Genomic DNA, 15,106 nt, shown 5'->3' on the forward strand with positions numbered 1-15,106 from the left:
GAGTCCAAATCCTGTGGCAGAGGTGGGGAGGGGAGGAGCAGAATGATGAAGCCAGTTCACAGATGTGGATTATTAATATTCAAAAGGGCTTTACAGGTAAGGGGGACTCCCCTCCACCACTACCACCAGTGTGTAGCCCCCACCTGGATGATGTGACAGCAGCCAGAGTGCACCAGTGCGCTCCCAACACACCAGCTCTCAGCGTGGAGGTGAAGCCAGCTCAGAGATGCGGATTAGTAGGGAGGCCATGACCAGTAAAGGCCAGGGGGGGGATTTTGGACCTCAGTTTTATGTCTCATTCAAAGGACAGCGTCCCCATCGCTATACCGGGGGCACTAGAACATGGGCCGCAGGGTGAGCGCCCCCTACTGGTCCCACTAACACCTCTTCCAGCAGCAGCAGCAGCCTTAGCTTTCCCAGGAGGTCTCCCTTCCTGGTATTGACCAGACTCACACCTGCTCCGCTTGAATGGGTTGCCAGTTGTGAGTTGCAAGTTGATACTGCTGGCTATAAGCAGGAACTCTCACTGTGGCATGAGGGTGAGCGCCCCCTACTGGTCCGCTAACACCTCAACCACATGATCTTTCATCCCCAACAGCAGCCTCACACCCCGCCTGTCATCTTAATGTCCATCTCGTTGAAAAGATCCTACAAGCACAATCTAGAGAGCTGCTGCTTTCAATATCAAATGCTCCATGTCCTCAGCTGCAGGACATTTACACAGTCAGCTGCTTTATTCCAAAATGGATCCTACTAATTATCAACTGAATTAAGGAGTCGGCTGTAGCACAACTGTGCGGACAGGAGGTGCCGCAGGCCGAGTAAACTCGAAAATGACCCACATCACCATCACAAACTTCTTACTTGAAGAGCTTTATTTTAAAACAAAAAAAGACAATCGAAACATAATTAAACATTCTTTTAACTTAAAAAAAAAAAGATCCATAAATATCAAACTGATTTTAAATTGTATCTACGCACATAGTTTTCACCCCACCTCCAAATTATGCGATATGTACTTAGTGGTGCACACATTGTATCATTTCATATATACACTGAGAGTAAGCAGACAATTGCATGAACTGGGAGTGCTGCCTGAAGGAAAAGGACACCACAGCTATGCACTTACACAGTACAGTACTTTTAAGAACACAGCATCCCTTTTTGTTTTTGTACCAGCACAGTCTTTTCCATTATGACAAACGTGTCAGTTTATCTCCATCATGACATAGCCAGGTACTGTCAGAATAATGCATTAATGTCTCTTTGTTTAAAAATACACACCTGCTCCCCCTTTCTAAACGATTACATGTTTTTTCTGTTCATTTCTATACACCGAAGTCAAGCCCAGCGGAAATGCACAAACGCTGCAAGTCAGTTGCAAACATGACCACAACGTGACAGTTTTGAACAGCTTGCCGTAGGTGGGACGAATCACAGGCCAAGAGGGTGTTCCAAAGTCAGCTGGTGAGACTTTTTAGAACAAAAACAGACCAGACCATCTCCAGGTGTCTCTGCACCCCTGAGTGAGCACTGCTCGAGGTCTCTCGACATTCAGCACGACAGGGACCCCTGGGACTCGCCAGGGCCTGATAAAGAGCACCCCTCTTCCCATCAGTGCTCACTCTGCTGTGAAGCGCCGCAAAGCTCTCGATGTGTCAAATAACCAGCAGCTCTGACAGCGGAGCATCACAGGGGCATGTCCACAGGTGCCCATTCTCCCAGTGTGTCACAGGGGCTACAGCTGTAAAACAGGACCAGAAACCCCCGACCACCCCAATCCAGAACACCAAGTCCAAATTTAAATACAGGCCGCGGGCGTGCGCAAATCTGTGGTCACTCGAGACCCCCCCCCACACACACACACCACGATTTTGATTGGTTTGTTTCAAACGATTGAAATTTTACCAAAAGGAAATCATCTTGCCAAATACTGTACCAACGGTCCTGAGGTCAAAGAGGCAATGAAAACCAGGAAGCTCAAAAGTGCATTTCTGGAGGCTTACGCTTCTAAACACACACTGACGCTGCGCTCCGCACCTGGGCTACTCAACAAATGGTCCTCCCGATCCACCACATCGTTGCGCTTGGATGCAGCCAGCTCCTTCATGGTTTTTATTTATCCTGTTAACAGTAGCAATAAAAGAGCAAACTTCTGCAGTGCAGCAGAAAGGAATGCCAAGCTGTTTCAAATGTAACTACGAATATTTCTTTGTCCGTGTGCCGTGAACACACACACACAACACCATGTCATTGGACAAACCTCCAGACTAAAAGCAAATTAGTGTATGTGGCTCAAAGCCTTGGACTATGATGAGCTGTGGGGGAGATTTATGATTTACAACCAAACGGCACTCCACCTAATCACTCTGTCTTGGAAGCCCGTTTCATCTTGGCTTTCTGACACCTGTGAACACCTCAGTCTTGGCCTGTCTTGCAGGAACTTCACAGTGAATATGAGAAAATGTGCAGTTGGATATAAGCAGGGAGATTGAGCCTGGGTTCAGCTATGCTTTGTAAACATGTCTACATATTTTCAAGAAAAGGAAATGGGTGAATGAAGTCACAGCATTACAGGGAAATACATCTCATCTGCTAGCAATTAAAAGGACAGCTTACGCACAGGGTTCCTTACAGAACACTCACTCTGGCATCTTTCTTGCATTTTGTTTATTTTTGAGTCACTTTTTCTTCCAAGTCCCGTAAAAATGAATGTTTTAGTACAAGTTTAGTACAAAGTCAGGGTGCCTCTGTAATAAAAGAGGGAGCAAGTCTCATCAAAACCAAACTTAGTGTTCTTCAAAAAGGAGCTACAGGGAACAGTCTTATCAGAGTGTTACCCAAGGTACAGGAATTCTCAGTTAACGAGTGTGAGGAGAGGGGGCTCAAATGAAACGCAATGCAACTTAATGGACAACTGCTGCTGAAGGACAATTCAGCTTTCAGGAGTGAAGCACGGATCAGTTATATAGCACACTATATCCATACACCGCTTCCAAAAAGGTCTCCAATTTATCATGTACTGTACAGACAGTACATAAGCAGTTAAGGAAATAATTCCTGTTTTAGTAATGGGTTAAAAATGTGCTACTGTCAGCAGATTTTTTTTTTTTTTAAAGGAAAATGATCTAGAACTCTTGACCTAAACATAAAGGGAAGTAGTTCTGCAGAAACAGTATAGAAGGATAACGAGGGCAAGCACTCCTCCCAGACAATAAGCAGGAATTCATGCAGGAACTCGCACATGAGCTACCTTGATAGGTCCTGCTTATTTAACAAGCAAAGACAAAGGAAAAATATTTCCAGTTACACTGCCAGCATAATATCAGTGCGCTCTTCCTGTGTTGCATATGTCACTTATTTTTGGCAGACAAATAAAAGCAAACAGAAACATTAACAAGGAACACCAGGCACAGTGGGCTGAACTCATTTTCACAATTGATTATTCACCCCACCATCACCCACATATCCTCAGTGATGCTTGATTCTCATACTCCAGTTACTATCTCTGCCAGGGTCTGCTGTATAATCACCCGGCCGATGAGTATTTTCTGCAAAATATATATTCGTTTTCGAAAGGCTCTCAGTAGCCGTGTCTCAGTGCAGTGGGAAGGTTTTGGCAAAAGTACTGGAAAGTTGAATCCATGCCTCCTCCAGCCCAGTCTCCAACACGGGCCTTGGATAGCCCCTGCCCAGCAGATTCAGGTACCTCACCGTTAAATCTAAACACCTGGCACAACTTCGGTATGAACAATTAAAGCAGGTGATAAATTAGAGACCATACTGGACCGCACTCCAAGTACTTTTTAAACCTCAAGGACCAGAGCTTTCTTCGGTGAACAGATTACGTTCTTACCAATAACAGATGTTGGAAATCTTTAGAACCAGGCGACCTATAAGACTGAGTTGGGACCCCCTGGGACCAGGGTTGGAGACCCCCCTCTGCTCTAGCCAACAAAGGGTTTCACATTTTTGCGGTTTACTCTGTGCTGGATGCACCTCGTCAGCATCTCATTCCGCTCCTATAAAAAGAGCTCCTGTGGGGCAACGCCGACATTCAAAGCAAGATCCAGGGTTCTCGAAATCTGCGCGCTCAAGGCTTCACCCTCATTTTTGAAGGGCTTATGATAAAACGCAGGACGTTGGCCTTGGCTGCGAGTGAATGGGACAGTCGGGAACTGCCAGGACCTCCTATTCGGGACTGGAGACATCCCAGTTGGAACTCCTGGAATAGGCCATTGACTGCTTTGGTCTGTAAACGCTCCTGCACGAAACACACCAGCATTTCGGCTTTCGGGAAAAACAAAACAAAAAAAGGCCTCATCATCTCAGAACAAGTTCCGCACTGTGCGGCGCCCCTGTGTCAGCCTTTCTGTGGTGCTTCCATTCAGAGTCCCGAGACACAATGCACACAGAAGTCATTACAGACATTCCAGCCCTTCTGCGTCTGAACACAAGGCTTGGGGGTTAGTGTTTATTGACTCATTTTAAAACAGCAGGGAGCCTTCAGGGGAAGGGATGAAAAAGCCGTATCGGCCAAAAGAAGATTAAAGCACTGAGTGGGGGCAGGGGAACCTAGACAATTAGCCCTGTCTGCAGACTGGGCATGAGGTCTTAAAAGGCAGATTTGCTCTTCCCACCAACTTCCTCAGTTCCACAAAGTCTGGGCTGCAAACTCATCTACTCTTCAGACCCAGATCCAACACGTATCCCACTTCAGTCTTACAGAGGTCACACAGACTGGGCCCAAAGCTTTTCCATCAGGTGTCAGCGCCTCTCGCGCCACATTCTTGTATTGTGCTTTGCTGGGGTGTGTGCTCCACTGCATGGTTTTTTTTTTTAACAAAAAAACATTTCAAAGGTGGAGCACTCCTTTCAAGTGGAGATTCTGATTGCACTACAGGGGAGCGGAGAGCTGGACCAAAGCGTTTCTTTGTAAACTTGTTGACGCAACTACTTTAGACGATGACGGCGGTGGCGACGCCCATTTCTGCCTGGCGCGATTTCTTTGGAATCAGATCACGCTATTAAGAGGTCCGCTAACACCTAAAAACAGGTGGAAAGACAAAACGCGGCGAAGGACGACAGAACAGTAACGAGTGACAGTCCTGAGATTCACGGGGGAGCACACTAAGAGCTTAATCCACACGTGGGTGAGCAGCCGAGCCGAACGAAAGACACGTTTCATTCGATGGGCGGAAAGCCGAGCTCTTACACGACTGCTGCACCATTCAAAAAAAAAACAAAGCAGAGTAACGGGGTTCATCACTTTCAGGAAGTGTTATTTTTCCCAGAGCTTCACGTCACCTTTCTCAGAGAGGGCACACAGAGGGGCCACACAGCTATCAGGCCCCCGCCTCGCACCCTCAGCATTGCGCAGGGTGGTTTTTTTCCACCCTGCTGCTGCTGCTGGAAACATTTCAGAAGCCAGCAAATCTGCTCAGCTTCCTCGGTTTCTCATATTTCGATAACCCTGACCTTCCTCCCTCCGGTTATCTCCGCTGCGCTGATTAATAGCTGCTGACAACAGGCAGGAGTCTGGAGGAGAGGGTTCAACACCAGCCAGCCCAGAATAAAAACAGGATACAAGAGTGCAAATCCCTTGTCAGACAAGGCTCACCTACACAGGATGGGCGCTCTGGCTTTCCAGTCTCTCTGCCAAGAAATGTAAACCCTTCCACTGGTCGTGCTATCCTGCCACCTTGTGTTGGGAGAGTGACTTGCACTTTTGATGTACACTTCATATATCTGCTTGGCCAGGTACGCTAAAGTCACTCGAACCCACAGCCGGCAGACAAGCGGCTTGGAATCCGAGCTCAAGCCACACAAACTACTGAAGCCTCTGTCCTTGAAGAGCCTGCTTGAAAAAACAAAGCGGAAATGGATCTCATGAGAAATGGCCTTGCCTCTAAAATCCCTTAGAAGAAAAAACACCGCTGATCGCTCCTTGATGCTGAAGGGACGTTAGGAAACTAGACTGCTTCTTTCTGCAAAAGCTGCACACTAGTCAAGAACAGCTTGCATGTCGAATACAAAGATAAAATTCCATCTTAATTCCAATTATCCAGCTGGCCAATTTGGAAAGCAAAACTACACTTCAGGTTCACATCATGCATGGTATAACATACTGGTATTCATTACGCTGTTCTTATTTTTAATTACCTAAAAACTTTACCAAGCAGTCGGGCCCTTCTTCCCTAATGAGATGTACCTTTAATAATAATAATAATATTAATATCAAAGTCTCTTAAACAAAACACACTCTATCCAGACGGTGCCGCCTTTAAAAAAAAAAAAGTTTCACAGCTTAAACATTTATATAGATTCCTAGCTTGGCTTCATTCCTTATCACTCGAAACACAAGGAGTGATTTTTTTTCCTTTCCTTTTCCATCTGAGATATACAGATGCTGACAGATTTTTCTTCCCATTCTTCACTCCCTACAAAACCGAATGACTGCTTTCCCGTGGGGGGGGAAACATGAAGCTCTCGTCAGCCTCACGAGCAAGACTCGCGTTCTCGTCTCCAGTCTGTTCCCTTGGGCGTCCGGCCGAGACGAGCGCCGAGCTTCGGGGAAACGGGAGTCAAAACAAAAACAGAGACGAGTCCTTCAGATTTTTCACATGCCAAGGATGCCGCGCCAGCCGAAGAGACAGAGCAAAATCTCCCACATAGGAACCCGTCAGCTCGGGCGCACGGGGCCTGTGTGTTCGGCGGGGGGGTGGGGGAACGGGCTGTCGTTCTATAGGCCGTACTTGTTTGTTAAGCTCTCCGCCTTGGTCTCTCTCCCATCGGGGTGAACAGGAACCCACAAATCCCAGCCCTGTCCCCTCTTCCCCCGGCACGCCTTACAGTTTCCGCGCCATCCCTCGCGGCTGAGAGTCCCCCGCGGTCGAAGATCGGAGTCCGGGGTGGTGGTGGCGGTGGGGGGGGGTGGAGAGGGGTGGGTTGGGGTGGCTGGGGGAGGGGGGGGGGGGTGGGTGAGGAAGAAGGGCCAGAGGGGACGGAAGGTGCCGGAGGAGGTGCCGCCCCTTCACACCTCGCAGAGAACCACCGGAAAATCCACGTGGATCCGTGGGTGATCCAGCTTCACAATTCCCTGTGGGGAGGAGCCGGAGGGAATCGAGGAGGCAAGGCAAAAAAAAAGCAACAACAAACCATTAGCATTTATTACTCGGACATCAAACATTCTGCTTTCACAACGTCTGGGGCTCTTCTGCGAGAGCGCAGTCGGCGTATGGCCACAGACAAAGGCGGGTGAGCTGCACGCAAACACTGGGGTCAGCTCAGGCGGTCTCTACCAGGCCGCCCCCCCTCGTTAGAGCAGCTGTGATCTGTCATCGCCCCTCTCCAGCAGGCGGGACCGTCCCCATCCCGGATGGGCATTACAGCACAGCCCGGGGGCCCTCACCCCTCTCCCACCAGCCCCGCCCCAACCCCCAACTGCCCCGCCCGCCCGCGGCCCCCTCACCCAGCCCCCCGGCCCACCTGAGGTATGAGGTTCTTCTGGATCCTCTTCAGCTTCGCCCTCTTGCGCCCGTTCTTCGTCACAATGGTCTCCTCGTAGAACTCGTGCGCCAGATCCCCGTCCTCATCGTAGTACAGAGAGCTGCAGGAGGGGGAGAGAGGGGGAGACGTGGGACTGTCGTTCTGTCGGGGTCACAGACACGTCCAGGGGAAACGCAAACAGGACAAGGAAGGCGCGCGGGGGCCAGGCTCAACTTCTCCGCAGCCGGGCCTCGTCGCACAGTCCGAGCCGAGAGGCCGCAGCGCGTGCCTGGGCCTCTCCCGAGAGATCACAAAAAAAACAGCATTCCATTTAAACCCCCTCCCATTTCCAAAGCTGAAGGTTAAACTGCATTCTAGTTTCGGTCAGTATAATTCAGAAGGTGAAGGCGAAGGAGGGAGTGGAGTCCAGCGACAGCTGTCTCAGCGTGGCTTGAAAACACAGCACCCTTTCGTGAGACCGTTAGCTCCCTGGGGTGGAGCAATTAAAAGGATGAAGCAATAGCTATTTGTAGAAACCTCTGCGTTTTATCACCGCTGTTAAGGAGAAGCGTTACAGTGGTTAAGGGGTGACTCAGTGCTGTGTGTGCTGCCAGTTTGTTGGACAAGAAGACAAACTGCACACTGGTGTCCCTTCAGCAACTGTCTTTCCAACAGCCACGGGAAGGATCTCCATGAACTGCCAGGTCTCGCACAGGGGCCCCAGTGAATCACAGGGTGGCACTGCGCATCAGAGGCGTGCTCCTAGTTCGACTGCTCAAACGCAGACGCGCATTTGAGACACGTCAGGGGCTATAAAAAAGAGCATTATCTCTTAACACCTGAGTGATGCCGAGTGCCATGCAACCCAAGTCTGCAATGTACTTGAATACTTTCCCAATGAGTTGATTATTTACTCTACAGTATAGGACAGAGTCCTAGCATTGCACGGTGTTACTTATATAATCGTTTCACGGTCCGTATGCCGTTTTTGTTTATGCATGAAACACATGTCGTACAGCATGTTGCACCGTTTGCTGCTTCAGCTGCCAAACTCATCTACGGGATGAATCCGGTATTGCAAAACGAGCTGAGCTTGATCTGCACCGAACCGGACCGAACCGAGCGCGGGTGTTTACCTCCGCCTCGTGAACACGAACGGGGTCGCGCTCCGGGCGCCTCGCAGCCGGGCCAGGGACTGCTCGTGCCCGCCGCCGGCCGCATCCGGACCGGTCCCGGACCCGGCAAAAGGCCAGAACCCCCTCGATTTGGAGCCGCTGCCTCCCATCTTCAGCGCCGGAACATTATTTTCCCGGCCCGAACGGACGGACGGAGTCAGTTGGGAGGGGGGCCGGGGAGGGTGATGAAATGTTCGCCGGACAACTAACTCCCTCGATATCCTTTATTATACCGGATGTGTCGGAGTCCTAATGTTCCACAGAATGACATAAATACAAACAAAACAAAAAAAAGAACAAATCACTGCACACAGAATCAATCACGGACACTGCTCTACTACAAACAGCCCGTGCAAAAATTCTGAAATAACATAGGAATCGTTCCGATATCCCCGCTCCTTCCACACCAACCCCCGTGCTGTCATTCCACGCGTGGATACCCGTCTAACCCTGCTACGACGGCGTCGCACTAAAAATCAAGCACTTGAGATTTACTCCAACAGCGGCAAGATTCCTGCAGAAGATCCCTGCTCCCAGAAGAGGACGGTGTGCCGTCAGGCGGCAGGCTTCGACCATACCCTCGTCATTTTCAATGCATTTTCGCTTTGACAATGACAAACTCATCGCGGTCCTCCGTCCAGCCCATGCAATGCAGTAGTTTGTTGGTATTTTTTTTAAATCTACCCCCCACCACCACCACCACCCAGACAGTCTACGTCTGCTCACAAGTCATCATCGGTCGAGGGGGCCCCGGATTGTTCTAGCTTCTCGCCTCCCGGCCCGTGGCCCGTAAAAACACTACTTTCAGTATGGATGTCATTATTACTATCATTTCTCCACCCGCAACCCGCTCTCTTTAATGTCATTGCTTTTATCTGTGCCGAGCTGTGGGGATATCGTCCCCCAGTCTGTTGCGGGGTTCCTGACGCCCCTGTACCCGTGGTTTAACCCCAGAGCTGAACGCCTGCCCCCCCCACAGAGACAGCAGGTCAAATATCACCAACCTGCCCCTCGCCGACAGCCAGTTATTTCCCGTTACTGATGTTTAGCCAGACACGACTGACACCATGTCTTTCCCAACATTGTCCTGAGCCGGGGTCTTCCGGTAGTCCCAAAAGCTCATTCGAGTCGGGAGGCCCCGTGATTCGAATGAAACAACTCTTTCCCCCACCCCCACAAATGGAAAAAATAAAATAAAAAAGCTGATCTTTACTTGAAGTTTTATTCTTTCTTTTTTTTTTGGCCAAAACAGTCTGCACTACAACCACACACACACAGCAACTAAGCCTACCTCACTTCCGGCGCCAGATTTCCCCTGTCACATGACGAGGGAGCGCGCCCCTAGCGGAATGACGCGTCTGTCTTTGGCTTTCTTGAAACAGAAAAATGTCATGCTTTCCGCAAAGTGTTCCTTACTGCCTTAGCGGTGAACAAGCTTTTGATTTTTTTAGAGTGGTCATTCATATTTGGTTCTCATTTCTTTCTGTGCCAGCCCACTGAAGCTCAGCAGGTGTGAACCAGGTCAATAGCAAGATGAGAGACCTCCTGGGAAAAGCTAAGGTTGCTGCTGGCAGAGCTGTTAGTGGGGCCAGTAGGGGGCGCTCACCCTGCGGTCTGTGTGGGTCCTAATGCCCCAGTAGAGACGGGGACGCTATACTGTAAAAAGGCACTGTCCTTCAGATGAGATGTAAAACTGAGGTCCTGACACTCTGGTCATTAAAAATCCCAGGGCATCTCTCGAAAAGAGTAGGGGTGTTACCGCAGTGTCCTGGACACATTTCCCTCTGGCCTTTACCAGTCATGGCCTCCTAATAACCCCCCTCTCTGAACTGGCTCCATCACTCTGGTCTCCTCCCCACTGAGAGCTGGTGTGTGGGGGGTGTACTGGTGCACTATGGCTGCTATTGCACTATCCAGGTGGGGGTGGAGGGGATCCACATTACCTGTAAAGCACTTTGAGTGGAGTGTCCAGAAAAGTGCTACAGGAGTGTAAGGAACTAATATTATTAGTGCAACTAACGCACCAACCAAGTACAGTTCACTCAACACACTTACACTGTAAGCTGCAATAGTTTTTGCCCACACCTTTGTTTTTTGCAGTAACCTCCTGGTATGGAAAATACAATTTTACTCATCGATTTTGTTTGGCAATACCAATAATATTTTTTTTTTATTTGAATTATTAGCACTCAACTTTAAATTCATAATTATAATTTGGTGGTTTCGCGCTGTGGTTATCAGACTCGGTCGTGTCGAAAAACTGTGTTTTTCCACTGGTTTTCACTTTTTATAGATTACTTAATTTACTGGGTAGCTTGGTGGCACATTTTTTACAATCACTGCCTCGCAGTGGGGTCTTGGGTTCAATTCTGGACCTGGGGTGCTGTCTGTATGGAGTTTGTATATTCTCCCTGTGTTCATGTGGGTTTCCTCCAATATCCTGGATTGGCTATTGGTATTTATGACGCTCTTATGATACAAGTTAAAAGTTTAAACAAGCATCCATCCATTTTCTAAATAATTTTAATCCAACCCAGTTGCTTTCTTTGATAAGAAACGGCTATCAAAAGGGAATGGTGAAATGTGTTGGTAGCTGGAGCTCTCATCTTCTCAATATACAGCAGGTTTGTCCTTCAACTTTCTATATCCCTTGAGGAAAGTACCAAGCAGATTTCCAATCACCCAATCGTCTTTCTCATGCTTTGGAGAATCAGCAGCCCGAATACTGGGGACTTGACGTCGCGTCATCTGCGAACTCCGGACACACTTCTACCTGCTGTATGGAATAAAAACCCAATACATTTTTTTTACTGGTTTAATTCATTTATTGTGCAGTCATTCTGGCAGGTTTACATTTTGCATTACTTCAGGGGTGTGTAAACATTCTCAACTGGCTGTAGAAAAATAGTTAACACTGAAGCTCATGTCCCCAGTTGGAAATCTGCTACCCTGCCTCTCCTCCTCAGTTCACTCAGGGCAAAGATGAAACCACTATTCCCAGACTGTGACAGCTGTCCAGGAAGGGGACAGAAGAACAAAACAGAGGGCTGATCCCTTGGAGAACATCACATTTACAAAGACAGGAACAAAAACAGGTACAACAGTTTGGAAACGGTACAAAAAAAAAAAGCCACCACACACGTTCCACCCCTTAGAAACAGTCTTGCAAGAAGATGTCCCATCATCCTGAAAAATGCAACCCCTCATTGGCCGACCATCATCTCCGGGATACTGAAATTTTATCAAGTCTCTCGGTGTCCCGGACAAGTCGACAGAGCTGCTCCACAATCAGTCCTGGGACTCACACGTCGCACCGGTCAGACGTCACACCCACTCACAGCCAATCGCTGCACACTCCGGACACACAGCTGGTCGGCTGGCGCCAGTCACAACACCACAAAAGACACTGCTGTCAGGGAAAGGGGATAGAAGGTGGGCTTGAGTGTCCCCCCCTCCCCCCAAGTACAAATTCCCAAGCAGTGCCAAGTCCCCTCAGTGCGAAGCACTGGATGCACACAGGAGTCCATGAAGGCCTACATGCCTGGCGACAGCTGGACTGCACACCAGGGTCAGGCTCGCTCGCTCACTCACTCATTCTCTCACTCTGGATTCGAAGGCACTTCAGCGTATTCCCCCCCACTCTCACTCTCTCTCTCGGGACAACCACCACCCACGCAGGGCTCGGCGTCACGTCCATCCGCGCGCAAGGTCAGCTGGGATCTTTGGGATAAAGGCGACAGAGGGCCCCCCTAGTGACCCCCGGGCAGCACCGCGGCCGTCCGCGGCCCGCTTCAGCCCGGGGTGACGCTGGCCAGCGCCTCCCGCATCCTGTCGCGGGCGCGGGCGTAGCGCAGCACGATCTGCTTCACGTGCTCCTCCTCCTCGCGCTGCAGGATCCGCAGGAAGTTCCGCAGCTCGGGCATCGTGAAGGCATCCCACTGGAGGCAGAGGGGACGAACTTTGAGCGGCGGGGCGAAACACGCGACAGCAGGATGTGAAGGTGCAGAAAAGGCCAAGGAGCTCCTCCTCGCACCCATTACCAAACACGTGGTTCACTGCAGTTCCCCCCCCCATGTTATAACCCACCAGTTTGAAATGACCGACTGCGATTCAAATTAAAGCCTCTGCAGCAGACAAAGAACATGAGGATCTTCGCACACACTAGTCCGACGTGCCCTCCCGTCAGTCAAACGGCATTTGACACAATATGAGCTTTACAATATCTTATAGGAGAGCAAGCACTGACTGGAGAGGAGGTGCGTCTCTCGCTGAAGTCGCCGCAAGACTGCCGACGGCAACCCCAGGGCTCAGCCAATCACGTGCCAAGCCCAGCGGCACTCAGCCAATCGTATGCTGCCACTTGGGGAATTCCAATTGGCTCACGACAGGGCCTAAGCTCGAACCAGTAAATAGTTCTTCAACTCTGCAGCTCAAGCAGGTAGTCTCATAACGTCTCCTCGGCTCCCCAAAGACACCAGAACTACTTATTCTACGTAGGAAAAAGAGTAAGAATCTCGGAGGTCGGGGTGCGTGGAAAATCAGGGGCGCGGCGGTGACTCACATGGACCTCTCCCGTCTCGTTCTCCTTCAGGATCAGGCTGAGCGCCTCCTCGCAGGGCCCTGCACACAGGCGCAGCTGCAGGGGCCTCTCCTCGTCTGCCAGCTTCCGCAGGTACACTGCGCAGGGAGAGGAGAGGAGAGAGAGAGAGAGAGAGACACGGAGAGAGCTGCTCAGTTACAGAGGATCACAGCTCATCCGCCCCCCCACCGTTTCAAAGGGGATCTTCAAGGCTGACTTTATATTTCAGGGTTAGAAAGAATCCGCACTGATGAGTGCATTTCAAACCGCAATACAAGTCAAATGTAGACAATAACTTGTAAAACCTCCACTTGACATCACAGAATAAGACTAAATTTCCAGGTACTGTATGTGCAGCTCTATGTTCTGCGATTCAGAACGAGGCAGCAAAACCTCCAGTGCGGCCCTATTACACTGTAAACAAGCAGGCTCGTGAATACATCTCTTTTGATCCAATAGAAAGACTGCTCTCGATTTCCAACAAGGTTGTGCCGTCAAACACTTCTTGCTAACCCTGCATGTAGATCATATTGGAAACTTTCTGCAGTGAAATACCTGCTGCACAACCTCGTTCAGACGTCGCATTCCCTTAGTCATTAGGGAGACTAGTGAGCAGGAAGGGTCGAATAATGGCGCAATTCAAGGGAACTTGAACGCGAGTTTGCGACAACATGGTGACCTACAGTACTGCCCCCAAAGTTAATGATTTAGCGTTGAATCTGAAATTCATCGGTGAATTTATTTTGTTATCAAGATGCAATAACCGGTCTGAGAAATCGGGACTGCATTTCCCCTTTAACTACAGAGGAATCCCCATTGTTAAGAGCAGCAAAGCCTGACAAGAGAGGAATGCAGCTCGTTCCAAGACAGCTGGCACGTGCAGCGTGGGGCTCCTTTCAGGGGGTGCGACGCACTGGACGTCAAGCCGCGTCGGACACGCAACAGGAAGCGGACACCGCGCGGGCCTCTCACCCTGGTCGTGCCGCTCGGTGCGCTCGAAGAGGGCGAACTTGCGGGGGTTGTCCACCACGGTGAACTTGTTGAGCAGCGCCTCGATGACCTCGCGCGCCCGGGTTCGGGAGCTGATGTGCAGGTGCTTGGCCGTGTCCCTGGGCAGGTAGAAGGAGGTGCGCCTCTTCACCCCGGCACCCTTGCGGGGGTCCTGCCCCGCCGCGCCCTTGCGGGGCGGGGGCACCGAGACGGGCCGCACCAGCTTGAACTGGACCTTGATGAAGCCCGTGTAGGAGCCGTCCTTGTTCTGCGGGATAGGAAACACAAGCTAGGCTGAGGCTGGACGTGGACCGCGCGGCCTGCAGTTCGGGAGCCGACTTCAAACCCCTGAACTGTGTGTGCGTGTGTGTGCGCGTGCGTGTGTGCGTGGGGCCTCTGTCCAGCACTCACCAGGGCCATGAAGAGGTTGCTGTTGATCTGCGCGTTGTACTCCTTCACCTTCTGCTCAATCTCGGACAGCGACAGCTCCTGCTTGCTCCACTCGATCTGCTCGTCCTGCCGAGGAGAAAGACCCGCAACGGGTCAGCGCTCGCTTGTCCACCGCGCCCCCCCGCGCGCTCCAGAAACGCCACATCGCGTGCGTGGCCGCAGCGAAGGCAGACCAGTTCCGGCACTAGCCCGGCCTGCGGAGTCGAGAGCCTCACTTTCAGCCTCACACCCTGTGCTCCTCAGGCAGGGTCAGTGCCTCCAGCAGATGGCAGCAGCGCACCACACACTTCACGAGTGTTCGGAGCAGCGCCTGAAAAAGGAGCTGCCTCAGCCCGACTGCTTCTTCCTTCCTCCTTTTCATACTAAAAGCAAGAAAAACTTGACCTCATCCCCCCCCACCAAAACTAGCTTTGAAAAAATAATG

At 50.6% G+C, this 15,106-nt stretch overlaps 2 protein-coding genes across 5 annotated transcripts in view; both read right to left on the reverse strand.

The window, feature by feature from the left end:
• Positions 1-857: 857 nt before the first annotated feature.
• Positions 858-9,974, reverse strand: tusc2b (tumor suppressor 2, mitochondrial calcium regulator b). 2 transcript variants are annotated; one of them, XM_088637015.1, is made up of 4 exons: positions 9,955-9,974; positions 8,625-8,912; positions 7,489-7,609; positions 858-7,099 (listed from the first exon to the last, which is right to left on the reverse strand). In XM_088637015.1, exons 2-4 carry the CDS (start codon positions 8,771-8,773, stop codon positions 7,034-7,036), a joined length of 336 nt encoding a protein of 111 aa, XP_088493141.1. In that variant the 5' UTR covers positions 8,774-8,912; positions 9,955-9,974; the 3' UTR covers positions 858-7,033. The 2 variants fall into 2 exon arrangements, with proteins under 2 accessions (XP_088493141.1, XP_088493140.1); XM_088637014.1 differs by lacking the exon at positions 9,955-9,974 and adding an exon at positions 9,668-9,948.
• A 1,490-nt stretch (positions 9,975-11,464) lies between these two features.
• Positions 11,465-15,106, reverse strand: part of rassf1 (Ras association domain family member 1) — a 34,889-nt gene continuing 31,247 nt past the window's right edge. For all 3 annotated transcript variants that reach the window (XM_088637023.1, XM_088637024.1, XM_088637025.1), the window contains 4 exons: positions 14,644-14,748; positions 14,215-14,500; positions 13,225-13,340; positions 11,465-12,601 (listed from right to left, as the gene is read on the reverse strand). In XM_088637023.1, the coding sequence (XP_088493149.1) occupies positions 12,455-12,601; positions 13,225-13,340; positions 14,215-14,500; positions 14,644-14,748 (654 nt within the window). In that variant the 3' untranslated portion in view covers positions 11,465-12,454. The remainder of the gene's footprint in view (positions 12,602-13,224; positions 13,341-14,214; positions 14,501-14,643; positions 14,749-15,106) is intronic.

This window comes from Lepisosteus platostomus, chromosome 6 (assembly GCF_059453375.1).
Source record: "Lepisosteus platostomus isolate fLepPlt1 chromosome 6, fLepPlt1.hap1, whole genome shotgun sequence".
Lineage (NCBI taxonomy): Eukaryota > Metazoa > Chordata > Actinopteri > Semionotiformes > Lepisosteidae > Lepisosteus > Lepisosteus platostomus.

Coding starts and splice junctions, on each gene's coding strand:
- tusc2b (XM_088637015.1), bottom strand. CDS start 8,773: ATGGGAGGCAGCGGCTCCAAATCGAGGGGGTTCTGGCCTTTTGCCGGG. Junction 7,610..8,624: donor TTCGTGTTCACGAGGCGGAG/GTAAACACCCGC, acceptor CCCCTCCTGCAG/CTCTCTGTACTACGATGAGG. Junction 7,100..7,488: donor AGAAGAACCTCATACCTCAG/GTGGGCCGGGGG, acceptor TCCTCCCCACAG/GGAATTGTGAAGCTGGATCA.